This window comes from Acanthopagrus latus, chromosome 8 (genome assembly GCF_904848185.1).
Source record: "Acanthopagrus latus isolate v.2019 chromosome 8, fAcaLat1.1, whole genome shotgun sequence".
Lineage (NCBI taxonomy): Eukaryota > Metazoa > Chordata > Actinopteri > Spariformes > Sparidae > Acanthopagrus > Acanthopagrus latus.
In genome coordinates, this window is record NC_051046.1 from 21,114,609 (window position 1) to 21,136,796 (window position 22,188).

Here is a 22,188-nt window from a genome sequence, read left to right on the forward strand (position 1 = left end):
CGCGTTGGTCTGACCGAGGTGTTCCTGTCGTTTTTTTCCTAGTGAATCACGTTATTATTCAGCTTTATTTTGTCAATACACATCAAAATTACAGTTGATATATGTTGTGTCGGTATGGTATTTATTAATCAAAAGTGGTGGAAACCAGACGTATTTTTTTAAATAAAAGTGACTTTCGTGCAGGCGTTTCTCAAGGTGGGCAGTATTCAGGGGTCCTCGTGATGTAAACAAGGGTCCTCTCACAAAATCTGGAGACGAGCTGCACAATGGTAACCTGAGAGAAAAAAAAAGGAAAGAAAAAATGAAAATACCCAAAAGAAAGCTATTTCTTTTAATTATTTTTGCGTATGTGGCATTTTCACTCTACGCTGCATACAATGTTTTCTTCAGCACCAAAGTAATATCCCGTGTTCACAGGGTAGTGAAGAAAGAGACCGGAGCACCCTCGGGTAATTTTACGCTTCCCACCGCCGTTATAAAACCTCTGATGGAGATGAGCGGCATAAAATTTTCACAGTTTTATAGTTAGTTACAGTTTTTTATGTTAAGGAAACCCTTGCCCGTAAACTGAATGGGAATGATGTGATGTGTTTGCAGGTGGTGTGAGAGATGGCGGTGCTGCTCCATTTTTAGCCGAGGATTGGAATCCGTGGGAGGATGAGCAAGTGGAGTACAACTCTGCCCTGAACAAAAAGAGAGAGGCTTTCAAACAGCACCTGTCTCGAATTGACAAGAATAAACCCAAAAGATACAAGGTCCAAATCTGGGGTAAAGCTGCCATAGGTACGTCATGATGTAATGAGCTATATAATATACTGAGTAAGATCGAATTAGAAAGTGCTGTGTTAGGTCTTCCAATTGATGACATGATTGATACTTTGTATCAGTATAGTGCAGTAATGCCATTTTTCTAAGTTCAGATGATTAAAATAGAATAGAATAGAATTTCTGATAAATTTGTATAATTGAAGAGAGTGCTCCTCACTGAAGGTGCAATAAATACAGAAACACTACAACATTAGAAACAGTCTGAGTGTGAAAATTATGACTTCAATTGAACTCCAGACCTCATGTGGGGATGCGTCATGATTTGATGTATGTGCCTGGTAAAAAATTAACATACATTATAAATCATATATACTAATAATTGCATTAAATTCACAAATGAATTCAGGAAATGTATTGAATGAATTACATTACACTGTCAACACAAATTAAAGTTTCTGATTTGTGAATTAGTGGGTGTTAATTTCCAGAATCAAGTTTTATTGTCTATAAATGAAGTAGATGTAGTTCTATATTATTTATCCTGGTGTATCACAGAGTTTAAATTAACTAAAATCAACCAAGTTTTAAAGAGCTAATATTAGAAACAACACCAAACACCAAATATGAAACTGTATCTCAAATTTGTTTTGATTGGTTTACTTATAGGACATTCTTATTCAATATCAATGTTTCTTAGAAATTTCTATTTATCATAATGAATAATAACGAAGGCTTCAAATGTAAACATTTCTTCCATATACATACTTCAATATTTCCAAAGTCAACAATTCCATTGGGGCTAAACAACCACATATACCGTATATACATATAGCCTATATTACACCGAGTGTCTATGTTATGGATGGAGACAAAAACAATATTTGAGTGCCTGGCAGTAGTACAACATAATGGCACTGCACCTGTTGACATTTTACCTCGCATCGCAATTGCATTGAACTACTCTCTTCTCCTCAGGGCTTTACCTTTGGGAACATATTTTAGAGGGACCCCTTAATCCGACTGACAAGGTTGCACAATGGAGGGAGGGAGAGCTGCAGTCAGGAAAGATTGATTTCAGGTAACGATAATGCTCTTAAGAAATGCAAAATCTGAACTTACAGTTGTGGTTTTGGAGTCTGTGAAGGACAGCACACCATTAAATAGCCCCTCTTCTTGCCTCTCTGTCTTTAGCTTCTATACAGGTCCTGCTGTGGTCCAGGGTCACGTCCCTCAGGACATGAACAGTCTGATTCTGGTTCTGAATGGCCGGGAGCAGCAGAAGGTGTCTTACTCCACACGGTGGCTTGAACATGTTCAAGCTATGGTGCAGTCCCACACAGTGTCACATGTGGCAGTGGTTCTGCTGGGCAATGAGCATTGCAACAACAACTGGATAAGCCCGTACTTGAAGAGAAACGGTGGCTTTGTGGATCTGATGTTTCTGGTGTACGACAGCCCGTGGGTCAACGACAAGGATGTCTTCCAGTGGCCTCTTGGTGTTGCCACGTATGTCTTTTCTTAGTGGTCCCACTTGTGTGTGCGTGCATGCACGTGCGTCACTGGTGCTCAGAAGCAGTACATTGAACTGTTAGCAGGTTGTTTTTGACCAACGCTGTCTAATAAGTTGTTCTTCTTTGCCTGTCTCTGTGCAGATACAGGCAGTTTCCTATGATCAGGCCCAATGCCCAGCTTATCACCTCCAACAGACCATACCTCTGCAATTTCCTAGGAACTGTTTACAAAAATTCCTCCAGAGAAACGCTCATGCAGGTGCTGAAACAATCTGGCCTGGATAAGGAATGCATCACTGCCGCCAGGGATAAGTAAGTTAACGTTTGACTGCCAAGCAATTATGTATAAGAGTGAAACATTAGTATTTTGTTGTAGTGAATGCCTTGATTTGTTATATAATATGAGATATTGAGATTGAGAATATTAATATCAGGACACTCTGACTCTGAACTTCCTGTTGTAGCTTTTATCTTAACATCAGGGATAATGTATTTATTTAGGTATATTAACTTTTTTTTCAGCAGTCATTGGGGTTCTCACACTTACTGAGACATCAAGGCTTTCAAATGATTCTCTGATTTCATCTTCTGGTGAAATTTAAATACCTGGATTACATTTCAGAGACTGACATGACTGACAGACATCACAGAGGCTGAGCAGTAGCCCTATTCTTATTAAGTAAAGAAGTCCTGGTGTAATAAATAAATAGCTGTTCAATCAGTACACACAGTCATTAATCGGTTTATGTGTGATGTGATCTCGTTGGCCTGTAGTCAGCTAAGGCATGGTAATTTTAACATGGTTAGAAGTTATCGAGTTAGATAGATAGTTAGATATCCAAGCCCCCTGAGAACCAGGTGTATCCTTAAACACAACTCCCAAAGAGTTATTGTAGAGTTACTGTATCATCCTGTTCATAGTGGTTGTAAACAGATCTCCTATCAAAGCAATTTCAAGGTTACTGGAATCCAACATCCAGAGTCCTTGTTCTATGTTCTTTTTTAGGGCTGCTACTAACACAGAAGGCTTTTGCTTTTGTTGTTTTTTTTCCTTCTACCATGTTAAACTCCTGTATGTTGTAAATACTGTAATGCAGTTCAGGGATGTCTCTTGTTTAGGTATTTGTATCATGATGTACAGTATAGACAGTTGGCAGTACAGCAATCACAGTTAAATCACGAATTATAATGTTATTATGCTACCATATTCAGTTTAGTGTGTTTGGCTATTTTAAATGAAGAATTTCTGTTATTTGTTTTTTACTTATTGAATTAGTTGAGTTGAGGTGAGGTATCTACAACATGAACTGTCTCATTGAAACAGTACTGGAACATATCTATCTTAAGTTTATCACGCCTTTTCTCCCTCCTTGCCTCAGGTGGCTCCCTCAGGAGACATCAGATAGTCTGAGACGCTATCAGACAGCTTTAGCCCAGAGCGAGCTCACTCTCTGCCCTGTCGGGATCAACACGGAGTGTTATCGCATCTACGAGGCCTGCTCTTACGGTTCAGTGCCCGTGGTGGAGGACGTACTGACACCTGGGACCTGTGCGGCCGGGCCCAGCTCCCCACTGCGTCTGCTCAAAGCTGCAGGTGCGCCCTTCATCTTCATCAGCGACTGGAAAGAACTGCCGGCCATTTTGGAGAGGGAGAGAGGAATGAGCCAGGAGCAGAGGGTGGACAGGAGGAGGAGGCTGCTGGAGTGGTACGCCAGCTTCCGTCAGCAGATGAAGGAGAGGTTCACAGAGGTCATCGAGGAGACTTTCTTCAAAAGCGGCTGACCGCGGTGCTTCAGTAACAAAACTTTAAAAGATTAACAGGGGTAGATGTTCAATATTGATTTTATTTATTTTGTGGTTTGTGGAGAAATGTGACACACTACTGGTGAAGTGAACATGATTATGTTCAGTGTAATATTCTTTGTGCAGGTTATTATAAAACAGATTGTATGTTTAGTAAAGCATTAAAGCTGCCATTAATAATTAATTGATATTTATCATCTTAATGTTTACAATGGTGGAAAGTCCAGGTTTTGTAGAAATAATAAATTGCCTTTGCATTTTAAACTGTTCACATTATTTCCACTGTGTTTTATATCTTTGTTTGTATGCTATTAGTATTGTGATTTTTTAACCCTAAACACTAGGTGTAGAATGCGACAATAATGTGATATAGGCCTTGTTTGAAAGTGGAACATAGAGCTGTTTTGTATTGTGAGCAGCTTCAAAATGGATGTTGTTGCTTTGGCATGAGTTGCTTTTCTGTTCAAAACATAACAACTGGTGCCCCGGTGGCTCACTTGGCGGAGCAGTGCCCCGTATGCAGCGGCTGTTTCATCGGGTTCGAGTCTGACCTGTCGCCCTTTGCTGCATGTCACCCCCCCCCCCATCCCATTTCTTGTCATCTTTCTCCTTAGCTGTACTCTCTAATGAAGGCATGAAAAGACCCCAAAACATAAATTAAAAATACAACAACTTAACTAGAAAAACATCTATTCTTTGTTATATTTATTTATGTGCAGTGCTGCATGGATTTTGTAAGAAAGTGCAATAAAATAAACTGAAGAGAAGTTAAGTGGATGTGCCTGTTCTGTGCCCCTATTGGCTCTGCAGATGGCGCTGTGCACCAGTTACTTTTCAGTGTGTGCAGTGATCACTCCTCTGTGAGGGAAAGCTTGTTGTAGTTTGGCAAAACTGCAGGGAAAAAGTTTAAACTTTCGACCTCATCACATGAGCATAGATCGAATAATGGGGCGAAAGCATGGTAGTAGCTTAGGTTATTTTACGGGTTGTAGACTTCTCAGACAATTAATTCAGTTTTTTTTGTAATATTCAACCAATAGCTTCTTTAAAATATACGTAATATATCACTTTTAGGGACAGACACCTTTAATTGCTGTGGTCTATAAGGGTGCATGGGTGAAGCTATGTAATGTGGGCCCCGGCATGTATTTTAGATGCACCTTTTGTGAGACCAAACAGCTGTGTGCCTCTATATATACCTGATATTCCACCTTGCACAGCACTGGATTCCTGTATATTTGAAAAAGATCCATGGGATTTTTCTTTCGAATAACTGCAAAACCCAACGTCTTAGTGTTTTTATGTGAATTAAGTTGAAATGCTTCTGTAGTGAACAGTTGAAATCACTTATAACGGTTACGTGTAAATTGTAGATGCATTCACAGACGTGAGATGTTACATTTTCTTCCATAAGCTGACGACTATGGACAAATAAAAGAAAGCCGTGAGATCTGGGAGTGTCGGTCCGCTGGTGTCCGCTTGCCGTGTGTGTGTGTGTGTGTGTGTGTGTGTGTGTGTGTGTGTGTGGAGATCCCTCCCTCTCCTCTCCCTGCCTGGCTCCAGCTGCTGTGTGCTACAGTCGGCCTGCCCTGTCTGCCTCTGAGCCTGCTGGGAGTTGGAGGGAGAAACCGTCGAGGGAGAGCGAGCAGGGGGGGAAGAGTGTATGTATGTGTGTGTGAGTGTGTGTGTGTGTGTGAGTGTATGCGCGGGTCCCAAACTGGAAATCACTACGACAAAAAAAGAGAAGAAAAAGGCGCACACATTCGCAATTCGAGCGGACTTTGAAGCCCTCCGGACGGGCTGTTGCTGTTCAGGAGACCCTGAAACTTGCGTGATTGTGTTTTTTTTTCTTCCTTCTTCTTCTTCGGTGGTGGCAGCAGCGCTGTTGCGCCGCGCGGACTACTCCGCTACTTGACTGGATTCATTGGTGGGAGCAGGATTGCGCATTGGCTCTGCTGTGTATCCACCGCTTATCCAGAGAGGAAGGGGAACCATGAAGAGCTGAACCTTTTCCTCTTTTTTTTGAGTGAAATCTCTTCCAAGTGTCATTTTGTCTTCAGCCTCTTCTTCTTCTCTCGCGTTCATTTTCTCGTCCTGTGTGGGATGCGTCGGCTGCTTTAGGACCCCGCTTCTTGATAAACAGTTTTTACAAGAAGTTTACAACAAGCTTCGGACAAGAGAAGACGGAAAATGTCTACGCCGAGGTTTAAGAAGGATAAAGAAATCATCGCGGAGTACGAGAGCCAAGTGAAAGGTAAGGGAGAGGGAAATGTTTCGCCGGGAAATGTGCCTGTTGGAGCCGCTGGAGGATTAATTGGGAGCAGGCTAACGTTAGTTCATCACAATCTGAATCACAGCCAGTGATGTGGTGTGGTGAGCGAGACAAAGTTGGTGATATATGACCTCCTGTTGGTGTTAAATCCTCATTTGTCTTGAATTTTCTGCAACGTGACCCACAGGCCTAGCACAATGTAATGGTATTTATGTAAGCAGTACAAGAGGGTCAGTTTAATTAGCAAAATAAAAGATTGGTAGCTGAGGTCCGGAGGGGCTTTTATTTTGTAGTTTTGCATGTGAAAGCCAATGAAAGTGCTCAGCAGATTCACTGCTGGCCCAAACTAGAGATCCCTATCTATCACAGCAAGTAGTCTTGCAACTTGTATCTGCTCAAACACGTTATTGTTCTTCTTGGTCTAGTGCATTTTACCATGTTGATGTGATAGCCTACCTGTTACTATCCAGGCAAGTGACTGAGCTTTTCTCGCCATGCAGAGCAGCTGTGAGACTTTGTAGTCACCACATTGTTCCCACAGTATTAGGGCACGATAATGCACCTGAAGAGGAGCACAAGTTCAGGCAGCACACCTGTCTTACAGCTCAGTGTGTTGCCTCTCAGAAGAGCCGGTTGCCCCTGCTTGGGTCCTTTTCAACTATTCCGTTTTTGTCACAAGCCCACACACTCAGCCTAAAGCATAAAACTGCATCTCACGCTGATCTAGGTGGGTGATTTAAAGGGGTGCAAGGCACCATAATGATACCACCCTAACTTATCTGGTCTCCTCTTGTCTCCTTCAAGCCCCTCTGTGCATGCAGAGCAGAGGTAGTGTATTCCCAGACAGACCAGCACAGGAAAGAGGCAGTTGCTGCTCTAGGGTAACCATGGGGATTTGGCCCCCAGCCAGCCTGCTCTGTTCCCCAGCGCCTTTAGCATGCTCAAATACCACCTATTCACTTCCCCTGTATCCAACCTTAGATCCAGAAAAATAAAGGAGGTTGGGGGGGGTGGCTTCCGAGGGGGGCAGATCGGAGAGGGGACCACTACTGCTTGACGAATTAAAAGATTGCGTGAGGTTGGGTACAAGCCCTCATTTGCGAGGAATGCTCGGCACCCTTTCTTCTCCTTGCAAGAATGACTAAGGGCTTTGAGCCCCTATAACAGAGGATGATGCACAGTCATAGGGGATGCTGAACAAGAGATGACGAAGCCTCTCATTTGTCATGCAGAACCCAGCGGGGTAATAACAACAACCTGATGCTACTGTGAATAGCTGTTGCCACATAGGACCACCAGAGATGAAATAGATCGGTGTTAAGGCGTATTGTTTTGTTGAAGATGTGGAATTCATTTGTGAGGGTAATGCACTGAGGTCTGTCTTGCATTGTAAATATATTCCACATCACAGGTACTGCCAAGCTATTTGCATAAAGTACCGGTTCATTTTGCATTGCAAATGCCCTGCAAGTATTTAATTTGAGAGTTTATTTCTTATCATTCATCACTTTATTTTTGGGCAACGAGGATACTGACAATATGTCACACTCTTTCTTTTTTCTAAATCCCACTCTCTAATAAACCATGGAGGGATTTCATGGTACATATTTTCACGGCCAGCCTATTCAGACACACTGTTCCATCTCTTCTAATATGTTTATGCTAGTTGTAAGGCATGACAATGAGAGTCTTTAATAGGTCAGATGACTCCTGCAAATGCAGCCCACTGTTTGTTTAGGAATAAGAGCTGCCAGACTCATTAGGATATGAGTAGTCAGGAGTGGAAGAAAATGCATTTGGTCAACATGAAGTATTCCGTTTTAGAGCAGCACCTGATTTTACAGCTGTAAAGCGTTTTATGAGTTAAGAGTTTGCTGTGATAATGAGTGGGATCACATCTGCAGTGGAGCTGTGATGGCCTGAGGCAGATTCTCGTGAACAGACATTGATTACTCACGAAGCGGATCAACAAGCAGCTCAGAAAACAGCCGGAGCCAATGTTTGATCTTGTTGGTCTGCATCCTCTCTGTATCACTCTCGAAAAAAAATGTTTTAATTCTCACAATAGCTCGACAGATATCTGGTGACTACTTTTGCCCCATCTTACGTAACCACATTGATCTGTAGCCTGAAGCTCTCTGTCCCAATTTTAACAAATGACTTGTGCACGTGATGGTCTGCTGTTATCCAGTTAGCCAGCAATCATGCAGATTTACACCGACAATTCCCCCCTTTTCTTTCTTAAAATCATTTTTATATGCAAAGTTTTAGGCTACGGTATTTTTCAACGGTGTGCTGAGTGGCATTGTTATTAAAGTCAGTATGTATTCAGTGTAGTTCTTTACGGTGACTGTCCATCTGAAAGCCTCCCTACGAAGGGTGACACTACTGTTCTCAGGCCTGACTTGTCATTCAGTTGACATTCACTTCTTAAGTACCCTCCACCAGCCTTTCTTTTTAACCCTCCCACAGATGAAATGAAAATGGATGTCATTTAGGCAATTCAAGGAAATTAGTCTTTTATAGAAAAGCTCTGCAGCATGGGGATTAAATTTCTGCTAATTGCCAACATCGGCATCTGCATCAAGACTCGGCTTGTTTTGGAAAAACAGAAACATTAAGACGATTGGGTTAAGACAGTGGAATTTGTCTGTGCTTTTACAGCGCACATCAGTTGCAGTCGATTTAAACCGGCTAAGAAAAGATTGTGGGTACTTTGGTATTCTCTGTGGGCCTCTGTTTCTGTAAACTATAGCAACACTGCCATGTCGTCTCTTGGGCAAAGTGTTGGTCTGATGTCAGAGCGTGGCTTGCTGTTTGTTGCTCAAGGGTCGTGACCCTGATGGCAGGACCCCTTGAGCCCCTGTCAGGGGTCCTCTCCCACATCATCATAAAGGCCACCCCCTTTGACCTGCCTCCTCTGCTGTTTGAAATCAGAGCCCTGGTCCTCTGCATACTCAAAGAGAAAGGTCTGCCTATGTTTGTATGTAGGGGGATTAGAGGCAGGAAACTGCTCAGAGGTGGTATAATCTTTCAAATTAATAGGATTTGTCTTGTGGTTAAAATCCATTTGCATATTTACATAAGTAAAAATGGGAGTTGTTGTTGTCATCCTAGTGTGTGTTAGAGGATGAACTTGTACTGTATGTGATGATCACTGTCCATTCCTCAGTCCAGACGTCACACATGTTACCTCTGGTTCATGCGATTAAAAACTGTAAGTCTGCATTATTTTTTAGGGAAGTATCTAGTTTGTCACCAGATTTCAGCATGTGATGATGTGGAGAGCATAGTGGCGTGCCTTTTTCTTTTATATAGAAACATTTTATGCTAGAGTATAAAATAACGGAAATGCTCAAGCAAATATTCTCTTAAGGTTAATGAACACAAACAGTCACTTTCACAGTGCTTTACACAGAAAGTAGAACCCCAGATGTGTCCTTGATTCCTTAATTAACTGCAGCTTAACAATCAGTATTTTGTACAAACAACAGCCAATAGCCATTTCACATCAAGAGTTTAGAGAAGCAATATCTCAACATTTACCACAGATCCCTGCCTTCATTATTATTTAAGGTTTTGGTTGAGTAACCCCTTTAATCATATCATATTAATGATCAGTAATAAGACTATTAGTCCAAATTTGTCTCCTAAGGGTTAGTGTAGCTTCAACCAGTGCTTTTACTTGTTATCATTGTATTCATTTCCCATGACTGATAGAGTGATGAACCATTGGTTGATTCCTATACTTTACAGTATTCTTTGCTTAGGTTCCATTTTTATGAGTGGATACACTTTGAAATTCTGAGATTATGAAAATTAGAATAGCCGTCAGAACCCTGTGTCCTTATGCCCCTTTAGCCCTTTCTTGAGGGGTAAATATCATCAATTGTGAGTTTGGGAGCGTGAGTGGATCTGCCAGCTGTCACTAAAACCTGACCTCTTGTTCTGGTCAAATTTTGACCCATTAACACCATGCTGGAGGCACGAGATGAAGTGCTTCTCCTCTGCATATGAAATCATCCAGAGAACCATTTCCCTTATAAGCTCCTAAAGACTATTTAAATGTTGCATTTGATGCTGGACTATACACATACACAAGGCTCTCATGGATGCAGGGTGTGAATATTTTGGTCACAAATGCTGCCAAAAATGTGTCCAGTGTAACTAAACATTTTCATTGGTTGCACCAGTGCAACTGAAATTAAGTAGTTTATTTTTTAATAGATTGAGGTTAAATGAAGAAAAGCATCATCATCATTTGCAGCCTTTTACTCCTGTTAATGATTGTATACATAATGCGAAAAGAAATTGATATTTTATGGATTAAAAGTTGGGCACACCAATGCATCCAGTGTCAAAAAAGAATCAGCACATTTTCTGCCCTTCAATGAATCTAAATAGTCTGAATTTGCTGCTTCAGTGAGCAGTTTTTGCTATTTTACACACTTGAGTCAAGTTGTAGCTAATATCACCATCCTAACAGCTTCTCAGAGGTGTTGATGGAGTTTAGAGGTTGAAAGACTAATGGAATCGCCCCTGGAACACTTCTCCACAACATCACACATCTATCCACACACTTACCATCTGTGTACCCTCCATAACTGTGTGTGTCTGTTTCCACCCAGTGGTATGGCATTGGGTGTGGCAATGGTGTGTCTTTTGTGCATGAGCTTGTGTTTGCATGGGTGGGTGAACGGTTATTGACAGCACCATCTGTGGCCACTCACCCTTTTTGCAGTTTTAATAAACTCTGCTGAGCTCAAGCAAGGCTACACTTTCCCTGCTGTGCTTTTCATTGTAGTCACAAAGGCCACCGGGACATTAGTGCAGTCCCCCCATGACCCCCAACTCTGCCCCCAACATGCAAAACAACTCACGTCCATGCCCCTGCATCCTTAAAACAGACAAAAATGTTTCAATTGAAGTGGCACTGTTGCAAATAAAGACAGAACACACAGTCTGGTGTATTGTCTTCAGTTGTAGCCAACACTAGTAAATTCAATTTATTCCAAGAAAGGATCAAGTCAAACCATGCTGCTAGTCCCCCCCGCCCTTCTCTGTCTGTTGTATCAGGGCATAGCAACGAATCCCTGTGTGGGACTGGAGTGCTGGTAATGAGCTGGATGAGATTCGGTGTGTAGCGATACTGCATTAGCTGATGGGAGGTACAAGGTGTTAATGGAATTGGACCGTGCTTGAAACAGAGGAATTCAACTGACGAAAGAAAACTGAAAAGTGCAATAAAAGGGAGAGTTGAAGGGGGATTTGTCGAGATTTTTGGCAACTTTCTAGACAACTTTAATTCCTTTGAACCACTGCTGGGGTCCAGCAGATGGGCAGACAGGAAGGCAGACAGACACAGTTTGACCATCAGGCCATGCTGCTGTCTGCCACCCAGTGGGGCTGGATTAGGGCGAAGGAGGTTGGGGGATGGGAAGGAACAGTACGAGGTCAGGCAGGAATAAGTGAAGGCGGAGGTCATAAGTTCTGCCTTGCTTGACTTGTTTTAATCTGCGTCTGTGTGTGTGTTCAGCCGATTCATCTTCCAAAATGTAAGCCGTTAATGTGTTTAGCGGTGGCGAAAGCTTTTCAAGATGAGTGCGAACAAGCTACAAGTGAAGTCTCCCATTGGTCTTTATTTTCTGTGTTCACTTAAACAATGTGACATCTGCTACTTTGGCTTCTTCTTTTCCATGTCAAAGCTTTTACTGACCATGACAATCTGTTGACGAGCTGTGGCTTGGTACTTGGCTCAGGTACCCCAGCCTATCAAGCCTCTGCAAACTGAAGCTGAGCATTATAGGATCCCATCTAGATGTGGGAATGTCTGGAGAGTGGGCGTCTCCCGGTTTTGTTTGCTACTGATTTAAAAGGCCTTTTATAAAACAATGTCTTTACATGATTTGATTTTCCCTTATTGTTTGACAGCTTGCTACTTTTAAAATCATAGAGTACTTCTAAGGATATATAATTTAGATAAACAGATGAATTTACTTATATTATTTTTGCTCATGCTCAGTCTCCTTACCAAAACTCAACAAATAACCTGCTTAGAATGTAAACATCTTGCACACCTTTACTTCCGTTGCATTTCACCATCCATTTGGATCCAATTCAGCTGTAAGAAATGTGTACTTAAAGAGTGAGAAACATGTTTTACACCTGTTGTTATATTTTACCATGCAGCGTATACAGCTGAAATTTAAGTAAAGCCAGATCTAAGGAATTGTTACAGGCAATTGTAACGTCAAGAATTTGGTTGGAATTGTTCATTTAGTGACTTTTTTTGAATTGAGACATAATTTTCAAGAGAGAATGGCAGTGAATCTGAGATTTTTTTTCCCTTCTACCACTAGACTCTCCCTGGCAAAGCCACACTATGATCAAGATGTTACTATAACTCCATGCGACTGTTCCTGGCTACATTTGCTTAGGAATCATGAAAGCATGATTATAGATTCTAATGCTTTTTTCTGGCTAAAACTTGCCCTACTCTCCGTGTGACTGTTTGCCATTGTTGTCTATGTTTGGGTTATGGTAAGAATATCAGGTTATGCTAATCAGAAACAATGTAGGGTGGTTCATAGCAAGGAAAGCAATGATCCATCATGGCTTACAGAAAGAGGAACACTTTCTTCCTGTAACTCTGTCACACAAGCTGTCATGCTTTGTGAAGTGCTTCATTTCCAGGTGATGTAAACTCATCATTAGTCAGTAGTCATCAGATCCACTGCTGATGTGTTCAGAGAGATGTACTGTAAGAGGAGTCATCGTCTTCTCTGCCTTAGCTGCTGCGTTTCTGCACATGTTGCATTACTGCCACCTGTAGATCAGTTAAATATTGTGATTTTACTGGTTCCATCCTACTGTCTAAAATAAGACATGGTTCTTCCTCTTTGCAATATTTTAACTTCGTTAGAGTACTGAGACGTAACCAGTCCAAACCCAAAGTGATAAGAAATGCTTAATTGATAACTTAAAGATATATCTTCTCTTGGCAACAGCTAAAGCACGTTATCTGATCCTGGGCCATCATTTGTGAATTGGAGACAAAAAAGTTACACACACAACCTTTCTCCAAACCCCCCCCACCCCCCACCCCCCGTGTACACTGTCTTTCCCTACTAACCTTAACAGTGATGAACAGAATTTTAATCTACTGATCACGCAACTCCTCCTGATCCCCTCCCCCCCTTTTCCTTTCTTCTACCTTGACCTCATGACCTGAGGGAAGCTAGCTGCCCTCCCAATCAATAGCCAAAGACCACCCCTTGAGCCACGGCTGCCATGTTGGGCTGCCACATTGAGGAGAAGTTTGAGGGGAAATGGTGTTTATAAAAAGAAGCGGTCTATGCAATTCCAACTAAAGGCTTCATTCCCTTTGTCTTTGTAAGCTTGATTGATTATAGCTTAAAGCAGAGAAGCCAGCCATGTCTTTTATTTGAAAATATGATACAGTATAACTGCTGCGACACCCCAGAATGTCTACGCTGTTTTATGTGGTCACTTCTCCCTCTGTCTCTGGTTCCCTCACTGCTTTTAATGGTTGGAGACGGAGAGAGTTTCCCATGGTCTCAGTTCTTGGGCTTATCAGTCTCACTATAAAGGCTCATTGTGGTTTGCAGCAGAAGGAGGCCAGAGCTGAGTGTGCAGCCGTGGCTGGTGTCGGAGCAGCCCCAGGCAGGTCTTGTGTGTTCTAGCCTGAGCCGTCCTCCACCCTCCCCCAAGATGGAAACTGGAGCCATAGTTGTGGTTCAAGCCACGGATATGTGGGGTGCTCAGAAACAAAAAAAAAAATAAAAAGAGCTATTTACGAATAAAGATCTGTCAGCCATGTTCCACCACTGCTCATTGTATCCCATGACCAGTGGTCACACATGGAGAAAGTCACAGCCCTTCTTTGGCTGTGTCGTATCTTATCCGACTCGCTCAATTTTAGTGAAGCTTCAAAGACTTTGACTGACAGCTAATGTTCAATACTAAAATAAGCTAAAGGGGGAGTTTATGTATTTATAGTTCTTTTATTCCTTGAAACTAGCCGCTACGCTATGTTGGTCAGCATTTTCCTTAAATAACACAATGATGTTATTGTCATAAGACGTCATGTCATGTGGTTATTATGCAATGGATGAAGTAGCTGAGTTCTCCTCCTCTTCTTGCCTATGGTTTACAGTCAGATTAAAGGAAATAATCTAATTGAGTCATCAGCTATTTCCAGACAATTTACACTATTATACACAGCAGACTAATTAATGGTAAAGTTAACTTCTGACATACAACATACTTGCTATTTGGTGTGAGTCTGTCAAATCCTATGTCTCTGTCCTCTCCCTGAACCCCCTGCTGGCAGCCCTCAGTCCAGGACAACTTGACCCTCAGATCACCAAACCAGTGACCTCTGCTCCTTGACCTGAATCCTTTCAATACGGTGCCAACTCTGTACAAGTAGATGAGTGTGTCTGTTGTACTGATTGCAGGGATCATGGAAGCTTCTTAGTCATTCAAATTAATTATTTAACAGTTTTTCATTCTCTTAAATGAAACTTAACTGCAAAGCAACTAGCAATGATTGGGTTGGTCATTCATTGTATTTACAACTTTGATTATTAGGTGAATGAACTGAGTAGAAACAATTAGAAAATGAAAATGTGTGTCCTTTGTCCTCTCAGTAGCTCTTCAGATCACTGCTCCCTCTCTTCAGTTTGCGCATGTTCTTATCCTGTTAGCAAGTATCTCTATTTCTTTAGACTAGTAGTCGGACGGTGATGAATTAGCTTTGCTGCTCCGTCAACAGCCAGCATTCATCAGAAACTAAATGTACGGTAGTTTGGGTCCTGAGTTTCTAGTGATTTCTGTGTGACTGGAAAAAATAATTTGTTGGCTGTTTTGACAGTGGAGTAAGAGATTGGTCTTTAGTATTACACTGTAATTCAAAGCTTCTTCTACCACATTTCCATCTATCAATTGTTTTTACTGTTCATATGAGTAAAACCTATGAAAGAACTGGCCTGGCAGAGCTTAGTAGCATTGCAAATAGCTTCAGCTCAGTTCACCGAAATCTCTGTCTTGTCATCACTTTCTGGTAGATTTTTCTTTTTTCTTTAGGTTAGGCTGAATTTGAGCACATTTCTCTCTGCAAGAAGTCCCTGCAGACTACTGACAGCCCATTTTATTATAGTTTAATTGGAGTGGCATGAGCCGCAAAGTTAGTTTTTTAGATCATACTGGTCTGGAAATAGATCGAGCATTAGGATGCTCTCTTGGTCTGCCCCTTTTCTCGTAACTGTAAGTAGAGCAAAGCCTGTGTGACACAAATGGTCATGAAAAAAGTAATAGTGAGGATTTTTTTTAACTTTAATTATAGATTGCGATCTGCTCCATGATGACAGAAGTTGCTGAAGCACCATGGGCGAGTAAGATTGTTTAGAACAATTCAAAAATATCACCACATTTTGTGTGTGTGTGTGCATACACTTGCAGAGTCAGCTGCCTCACATGGACACAGACATAGTGGCCTCATATATCTTACTTTTTAATCAGGCAGTGTGGAGGAAGCTACCGTCTCCCCTGGGGTTCTGTGATTTGTCCTGTTTAATGGCGTGTCACAGGGGTGTGATACATGGCAACCTGGCTGGGTGTGTGGCACATGCATGACTGGACTGTGGTCTCACACACATGCAGAAAGGATGGCCTCTATCTCCGGACTCTGTGGGAGACAGAAAAGAGAAAGCTCCAGTCTTGCTCGCTATAGTATAGAGAAACAAAGAGCAGTGAAAGCTGATCTGTCTGTTCTTTTCTTCTTCCTCCCTCTTTGTCCCTCGCTCCCGCACTCTGAGCAGCTGCCCTAAGGTCGATCACATTCTGTGGCTGCGCTCAGCTCAGATCTAGTGTGGTAATCCGAAAGCATTGGGTGGATCTGTGTGGTGTTACTCGCCGCAGGCAAAACTGGCATCCAGTTTCACCTGTCCAGTCTTGTCAAGTTTGTGTTCACGAAGGGATCATGACAAAGGCTTTAATTTGAGGTATTCTGACAGACATTTTTTCATGGGAAGACAAGTCATCTCAGCACTTGAGAGCCTGACCGAGAGCCTGCTCTCAGATTCGGCCACTGGTACTTTGAAAAATGGGAGAGGATTGTCAGTTAAAGCCTCCTGGAGGGTAGGTCGGAGGAGATAACAGCATGCAACTCTCTGTCACTTCCTCTATATTGTACACTATAATTATCTGGAAATTAGGTCCTTGTGAAGCCTCCTCATTCTCCTGTGTGTGTGTGTGTGTGTGTGTGTGTGTGTGTGTGTGTGTGTGTGTGTGTGTGTGTGTGTGTGTGTGTGTGTGTGTGTGAGAAAGCTGAACATGTTATTCTGTCTTGGCCTCTGGTTGGGGGCTGTGGGTGTCAGTGTGGACTTCCTCATTCTCCATGGCTTGGTTTCACTGCAGATGCTTTGTGAGAAATCAATCCCTGCTGGCTGTGACTGGGCCTGTGACAAGGGGGCTGATTGGGCCTCAGGGTAAGGGCGCTGTGTCTGAAACCCGAGTAATGGGGAAGCTTTTTCAGCAAAGTTGTGCACAGAAAAAGGAAAGGGGAAAAAAACCCCACATATGATTATAATGATCAGAAAATAACTGAAATAAGATTAAAAAGAACGTCAAAATAATTTGTGTGATCTTGTGTATGTGCATGTGTAAATCTCCCTGTAATATTATAACAGGTTTTCAGTAACATCTGACTTTGTCATAGACTCAGCCCTGGAAAATAGCCAAGTGGTTTTAGAAATATTGACAATGGCTTAACATAGAAACAAAAGAAAAGCAACACTCAACATATTGCAGACAAAAACATGGCTAAACATCAGCTTTGTTCATTCATTCATTTTGATTTTTGCTACATCGTTAGATTTTTCAAGATTTTCCTGTGTCCCAGAAAAAACAGCAAGGCCTATACATTTATAGCTCTAAGTTAGATAAGTGTTTACAGCAATGTTAGCAGCTGTCAGTAAACATAGTGATACTTTCAGCTGAATGCTAACGTCAGCATGCTAACATGCGCACAGTGGCAAATATCATGCTGATTATCATTAAACACTGATAGGAATGTATTTCATTTGTTAGGTACTAAAATCAGAAGATGTGCGATCAGTCATACGGTGAAAATGTAGTTGGAACTGGTTTCAGCCACTTCTACTGCACAAGGAGCTTGTTAGTGCAAATGAAGGTTTCGGGGTAAAAAGTAAACCTCTGTTTTTATTTTATGTTGGTACAACTAAGAGTTTCTCATGAGAAATTTACTCTGTTGCTTGTGGGTTTCAGTATGTTGTCTTTAACCTGACATAAGCTCATAATTATCCTGCCTGTTTAAGCTCCCCATCTACTTTAGAGTCCTTTGTCAGGTGAGGATCTCTATGGTTGAGGTTTATGGTTGAGAACAGGAACGTAGAGCAGGTGTTTATCTGTGCCTCAGTTCAAACCCCCAGATTCAACTGCACTGCAGTGAACTGTCTCGATCATGGCATCCTCATTATTATGCCCTTTCAGTGCAGCTTTGGCCTTAGAGATGTTGTTGCATCAGATGGAGAGCAAAAAATTAGAATCCTCTGGTATAGCATTAATTTTCCCTTCTCTTTTAAAGTTTGCTTTGAGCTATCAGTTTGGTTACTCTCAGCTCCAGAAACATGGGGCTCTGCTAAGTATTTTTGTTCGATTCTTGGGACGTGTGAAACGTGAATGATAATGATTGTAGGCATATCAGATGGCCCCTCTTTCTTGGGGTTTTGATGATTCATTCACAGCCCTTAAACATCCATTAAAAATGCATGTGTGCATATTTGGTTGGAGCCCTGAAGTGTATCATATCAGCATAATTAGATCTCTTTGATTTTAGATTATGCTTTTGCTTTGAAGTCTGGCTCTAGGCAAAATTTCGGTGGCATTTTCCTGTGGCTGTAGGAAAAAACCCTTCACTGATGTCTGTAAGCAAAAAATATATTTAGTTTTCATTTAATGTCAACATGCTGGGCTAATTATAGTGCCTTTTTAAAATAAACAAAATATCTGTAAATTATCTTTTGAATGAGTGTTATGGATCAATTTGTCTGTGATATCATTATCTGTTAATCAGATTAGGCTCTATGCACAAGTGGATTCAGTGTCGGGGGAGGCCTTTCCTCTTGCATATGTGAAAAGATTCTTTGCCAATCTTAAACCCCCAGCTCTAAGGCAAAGTCCCCCCACTATCCTCCACCTGCCCTTAATTCCCCACCCTCAATCCTCAATCCCAGCTTTAGCTCACCCATCCATGCACCTCATTACTCTAACCCCCAACCGGCCCCTCTTATAGCCTCAACCCCTGTGCCCTCAATCCCCAACCTGTGACCAGCCACACTGGAGGCCAAAGTCACATGGATGCTCCTCTTTTGACATTCTGAGGGCTGAGTTGTCAATACACCATGTCATAATGTATAGAGGTCATAATATGAGTGTTGTTAGTTTCTGATCAGGCCTTGTTTGGTTTGGATGGCGCAGCTGCTCGGGTGTTGTCACTAGGGGTAGGTAAAAATATCGATTCATCAGTGCATTGCAATATATTTTTTCCCAATTCAATGTCGATTCATAAAATCCTCTGAATCGATTCCGGCAAGCAGTGGCCCCCGACCACCCACTGGTCCCCGCCCGACACCTCTCAGTTCCTGCCTCCAGCAGCTGGAAGCGCCTCACCCGAGGGTTGCTCGAGAGTTGGAGGGTGATGCGTTGCGGAAACACCGTCGGAGCTGCAGAGGCGGGTAGCTGATGTTTGACGCACCGCTCTTTCAGAGACAGTAAACTCCCAGCACAGCCGGTCTCACCCTGGCTGCTGCAATGTGCGCCTGCGGGTAGCACTCTGTCGAGCAACATGGTGGCTGAGGAGCCAAAAAATAACTATCTGCATTGCAATACTGTGATTTAATCGTGCAAATTAAGAAATTCATAGACTATTCCAAGTCTGGTAATTCACAGGTCAATTCAAAATTTAGAAAAAAGAACACAATATAAGATTGTCAATCATAACTGCAATTACAAGATTGTGATTTCTGATTTATTTATTTATTTATTTATTTTTTTGCCAGATTGCCCACCCCCAAAAACTACTGGCAAATTCAACTGGAGCAAACAGATTTGCATGACAGTTATAATGATCAGAGTGTGTAGTGAGAGTCAAAGTGAGGTATAATGTCAGAGTTATGCAAACTGGTAAGTGTGGCAGACAGCCAATCAGAGAACGTAGAAGGCAGACTTTATTTGACTCAGTTCGCTCCAGCTCCATCATCCTTATGGGACACCAGCTGACCAGATGCGTCAGGTGTGTAATCTACTGTGATCCTGATGTCATCCACTTCCCACAGAGATGACCATATAACTGGGAACCAGTGAAGAAATAATTTAGTAGCTACATGCCTCACTTAGTTGAGCTTGATTCTTATGGTTCTCGGGATGTGTTCATCAGGTGTTAATAGCCAGGATATTTAGCAACAAATAGTAAATAAAGGGTTGACTATTCAGATGCTGACTCAAGTATTTCATTCAGCACTGTGGACATTTTCAGGCAGACAGATTCTAACTTTGAGACACTGTTAACATTTATTTAGTACATTTCACAATGCTGATCTGTGAGACTTTGCTTCAGTATAATCTCAATAACAAAATTAATTCTCACTCCGATATCCCAAACACACAGAGCAGTTTAATGAAGACTGGATGTTGTTTTTTAGCAGAGTTGAAAGACAGCTCTACCCATCCTGCCAGAGATCAGACTCCACATTCCCCAAAGTGAATATGTTTACATGAGGCTGAAGCCGTCTCCATGAGTGGATTATTTCAGCTGTCACAACTCTGAGCACCAGGTGGGAGAAAAATGAAGTGTTTTTCCTCAGAGAGGTTTGGGTGACGTTTCTGCTTATTGTACAAAGTTGTCAGCCCATCACCACTACAGAAAAGTTTAAAATAGGACGATAAATGCCTTTTAGTTTTAAATGCTGGTCCCCCCCCATCCATGCTGCCACTAATAGCTAGAACCAGAGCCAGTTACAGTTTAAGTGTTATCTTTATGTGATTTCTTTGAAATGCTCTTTATGGTCATCTGCCTATAAAATACAGTTACCCAGCCAATAGTTTACTTAATTTTGGCTGCTTTCCATGTCATAATTTCAACTGTGTTTTTCCCAGAGTCAGTTGAGGCCATTATACTGTTTTTTCCTGCAGTATTTCGATGCATTATACATTTTTTCATAGTTGACTGTTGACTGACATCTCTATGTGATTAATGAAAACATGCATTTGCTGTTCATCTAACTCATGACCTGCAAATTCTTCTTTTCAAATATCCCATAAATAATTCACTTTGAATGGCAGAGAAGGATACTGACAAATGGCATATAGACACAATGCATCACTAAACAAACACTGATGTATCCTGTTAACACTCACAAGGCTACTACACAAGGATGCTGTGTGCTACTTAGAGTTTAATTTAAAGGCATTACCCTCGTAATCAATACTGCCTGTGTGTAGACACAGTGATGTTTGTAAAAGTGTTGCTAGAAAGGCTGAATGAGCATGTGTATCTGTGCATGATGTGTGTATAGAGCGTGTGTTTTGGCTCAGCCAGCTGCTCCTTTGCAGATAAGACGTCTTATCCATCTTCTCTGACCTTAAATGTAGTATTGTCTCTTTAAACTTGTCCCAAGAAGATCTGAACAGAAGCCTGGAGCTAATTATAAGTTTTGAAAGTCGTCACGGGGTCCATCTTTGTGTTTCATTTACAAAATGTATAGCTCAAATTGAATTTGGCATTGACTTTTTTTGTTTGTTTGTTTTTTTTCAAAAATGTGTTTGTAAGTGTGACATAAGTAGGATGAGGAAGACAGTCTTCTGAAGCAATCCTCAGATTTAAAGATTAATGGAAGGGGAGAAACAGATGGAAGTGTTTATGCACAGATGAGAAAAGACTCCATTGTTTGTTGTGGACTTTACATCGACATGTGCATACTGATTTTGTACTGATGTCTTTCCCATCACTGAAACTTTCTGTCCATTGACAACTTTTCAGTATTATATTTTAGTCTATTTGCACTGTTCTTACACTTATATGGGTTATACAAAAGTGTCTTCAGATGTATTTCTGTCCTAGACCACTTTTAGTTTATTGTTAATCAGCTTAATTAGGATACATGTGGGAGAGGTCACCTTCAGCAAAACCTTCTGCAACATTTCTCTTGTCGTAAAAATATATTCACCCCTCAGAAAACTGTAGCCTGAGAGTTTACTAGAGCTTTCTGACCTCTGGCCTCTCCCTTCACTTTTTCACCAAATAACTAGCATCTTACCATTTCTGCATCCCCTCTCTGTTTCTCTTGCTCCTTGTATCTCCCCACTGGGCCTGCAGCACATATCTTTGCCTCTGGAATTACAGGCCTAGTCCTGAATAGTAGGGTTGTTCCTCCTTGGTCCGTTCAGCAGCCCTGCTGGCTTAACCCTATCAAAGGCCCAGAAGCCACACTTCCTGCGGGGTGTTGGTTTTTTGTGGCCTGGTGAAGGGAGGGGTGGTCAGTAACGAGAGGGAAAACACACGGGCAGAGGATGGTGTTTTTCTTTGCTGTTTAGTGAATACAGGACAAATAGTGAAGGAATGGCTGATGTTTCCCATTTACGTTTTTGCTCTGAATCCTGGGTATTTGTGTGCCCTTCTGATGTTGGCCTTAATATACTCTGCTGTGAACGTTTGCGGTGGGACACTGCTCTTTCCTTCTCTGGCACACGTGATGGCTGGCCGCCTGCTCTCTTGAAGGTGTCATCAATCAC

At 41.8% G+C, this 22,188-nt stretch overlaps 2 protein-coding genes across 5 annotated transcripts in view; both read left to right on the top strand.

Moving 5' to 3' along the window:
* Positions 1-207: 207 nt before the first annotated feature.
* Positions 208-4,854, top strand: rxylt1 (ribitol xylosyltransferase 1). Its single transcript, XM_037107206.1, has 6 exons — positions 208-449; positions 598-783; positions 1,744-1,846; positions 1,960-2,274; positions 2,421-2,591; positions 3,659-4,854. Exons 1-6 carry the CDS (start codon positions 302-304, stop codon positions 4,059-4,061), a joined length of 1,326 nt encoding a protein of 441 aa, XP_036963101.1. The 5' UTR covers positions 208-301; the 3' UTR covers positions 4,062-4,854.
* An 800-nt stretch (positions 4,855-5,654) lies between these two features.
* srgap1a (SLIT-ROBO Rho GTPase activating protein 1a) overlaps positions 5,655-22,188 on the top strand; it is an 81,889-nt gene continuing 65,355 nt past the window's right edge. For 2 of the 4 annotated variants that reach the window (XM_037105954.1, XM_037105955.1), the window contains exon 1: positions 5,655-6,336. In XM_037105954.1, coding sequence (XP_036961849.1) covers positions 6,273-6,336 — 64 coding nt within the window. In that variant the 5' untranslated portion in view covers positions 5,655-6,272. The remainder of the gene's footprint in view (positions 6,337-22,188) is intronic. The other 2 variants (XM_037105952.1, XM_037105953.1) reach the window with 2 other exon arrangements.